Source organism: Rhagoletis zephyria, unplaced genomic scaffold, assembly GCF_001687245.7.
Source record: "Rhagoletis zephyria isolate East Lansing unplaced genomic scaffold, Rhagoletis_zephyria_1.1 Rzeph_scaffold_48363, whole genome shotgun sequence".
Lineage (NCBI taxonomy): Eukaryota > Metazoa > Arthropoda > Insecta > Diptera > Tephritidae > Rhagoletis > Rhagoletis zephyria.
In genome coordinates this window covers 1-2,184 of record NW_016205418.1, presented here as the reverse complement: position 1 = coordinate 2,184, position 2,184 = coordinate 1, and the positions used below count along the sequence as shown (strand labels likewise).

General features: G+C 48.9%; 1 protein-coding gene across 1 annotated transcript; it reads left to right on the top strand.

Moving 5' to 3' along the window:
- Positions 1 to 1,081: 1,081 nt before the first annotated feature.
- Positions 1,082 to 2,160, top strand: LOC108355672 (ceramide synthase 1-like; the record flags this gene model as incomplete). The annotated part of the gene is made up of 4 exons (XM_017606820.1): positions 1,082 to 1,133; positions 1,399 to 1,546; positions 1,603 to 1,750; positions 1,818 to 2,160. Coding segments are annotated over exons 1-4 (691 nt in total), but the record flags the coding sequence as incomplete, so codon positions are not given.
- Between the last annotated feature and the right edge of the window lie 24 nt (positions 2,161 to 2,184).

Sequence of the window (2,184 nt, the reverse complement as noted above, 5' to 3'; positions counted from 1 at the left end):
CTGCTAACGATGTGAGTGTGAGAAAAGACGTGTGCGTTAGCAGCCGCTGGCAAAAGATGGTAAATGTGCTCACAGCTGCTGCTGTTGAGGTGAACTTGAAAAACCTGACCTCTTCTGCGAAACGAGTCTGCCCTGAAGAAGAAGCCGTAGAGAAGTGGTGGGCACACTCACCTGTGTGTCCACCACCTGTGCGCGCCCGATAAGCAGCGGTGGTGTATTACAGGGGTGCAACGAGGAAGTGAAAAGACAGTGGTCAGCAGTAGTTGTTTTGTTGTTTGGGTAACGGTGGCCAGCGGGAATGTAGTGATGATGATCACTCGACTACCCTAACCTGTTTCATCTAAAAGAGATAGAAAGAAGGGAGAAAAGAGAGAAGGCAATGGACGGTCATCGCCAACTGGACAGTCAGTTAGAGGGCTTCAGTCTTCAGTACTGCTGCCATCATCATCANAAAAGAGAGAAGGCAATGGACGGTCATCGCCAACTGGACAGTCAGTTAGACGGCTTCAGTCTTTACTACTGCTGCCATCATCATCTGAATAATCTAGTGATCTCAAACACAGCAAAAAGTGTTATCAGGCTGTTTTGTTGTACCTAAAAGGTTTCACTTTTGCCCACCAATAACATCAGTATTATTATGGCAGCAGTGCCGGTGCACAACATGGCTGAAACCGCTTTCATCACTCCCAGCTACCTAGAGTTTCTTGTCAAATCGTACCACTTTTTTGCAGGCACCTTTCAGCAAGTTCACAGTGGGAAGTATGGTCGTCAACAGTTGACCCAAGACTTGTCACTGCTTGCCAGACAGGTGTCATTTCTAGATTTGCTGGCAGTCACAGTACTTTCAGTGCTCTTTACCGCCGCCCGGCACTACTCCACAAAGCACATCTTCAAGGTAAAAATGCATAGCCTGACTGATCAAATGAGTAAGTGACATCATTTTTGCGTGTTCAAATTTCACAACAGCCCATCACCGTTTGGCGTGGAATCGGTGAGCGAGAGGCAAGCAAAATTCCCGAAAGTGCCTGGAAGCTGACCTTCTACCTGACCACATGGACGTTGGCTGCATATCTGGTACACGATGCAGGGTACTTTCACTACCCTGAACAAGTCTGGCACAGTAAGCAGTAACAGTAAGATCGTCTTGATTGAGCAGTTTTTAATTTTTAATACTACCATCAACTTCATCATCAACAACCAAAGACTACTCCCCGCTGGGAACGATGGAGCGGGGCATNGACCAGCGCCGGAAGGACACCAACACGCTGATGCTCCACCACATCGTCTGCATCCTCCTCCTGGTCATCTCATACTGCAACAGGTTGGTTCTGCTGATAAGCGTGTCAGTGTTAACAGTGTAATCATCTTATCAACACTTATCAAGGAGTCACAAATCAGGCCTGCTGACGCTCTTCCTGCACGACGGCAGCGACGTTCTGTTGGAGGCGACAAAGTTGGTGCGCTACTTCAAAGTCCAGCATGGTCGGACGTACGATCAGGTGGAAATAGTGGTCAACATTGGCTTTGCCTCCTTCCTGCTCACGTGGTAAGTTTTTTTTAATAATCGAAACTCCTGAAATGTCCACCTTTCTCCCCTCTCAGGATATCAAACCGCCTGTACTGGTTCCCCCTGAAGCAGGTCTACGTCGCCTCGGTGTACGTCGAGGAGCAGGCGATTCAGGTGCCCTTCATCACCCTGCTCGTCGGCATGCTCTGGATCATTCTGCTGATGAATTTCTACTGGTTCAGCGTGAGTAGTTTAAGCACTTTAGTTAAACACACACAAACAAAATTCGCTAACTTATTTGCCTGACCAGTTTGCACTGAAGCTCCTCTACAAGGTGGCCAGTGGACAGTTGAACGAACTGGAGGATAATCGAGAGTTCAAAGAAGCAGGAACGACGGCAGCAGACGGCAAATCGGCAAAGTCGTCCAGCCCAGAAGATGCTCGCAAGTTGAGCATCGATAGCGGCGTTATCAGCGTCACCGGCGAGGAGACGGCATCGGACGACGGAAATGAGAGCGATAAAAGCGGCAGTCCGGAGGAGGAAGAGGCCATTACCAGAGATGAGGAGAGAGGAGACCAGAAAACTACGCAGCAGACAACAACAACAGCGGCACCAAACAGTCCAAGCAGCTACAACTTGCGGGAGAGACGAGGTGTCAACTTTGCAATGTATCGAT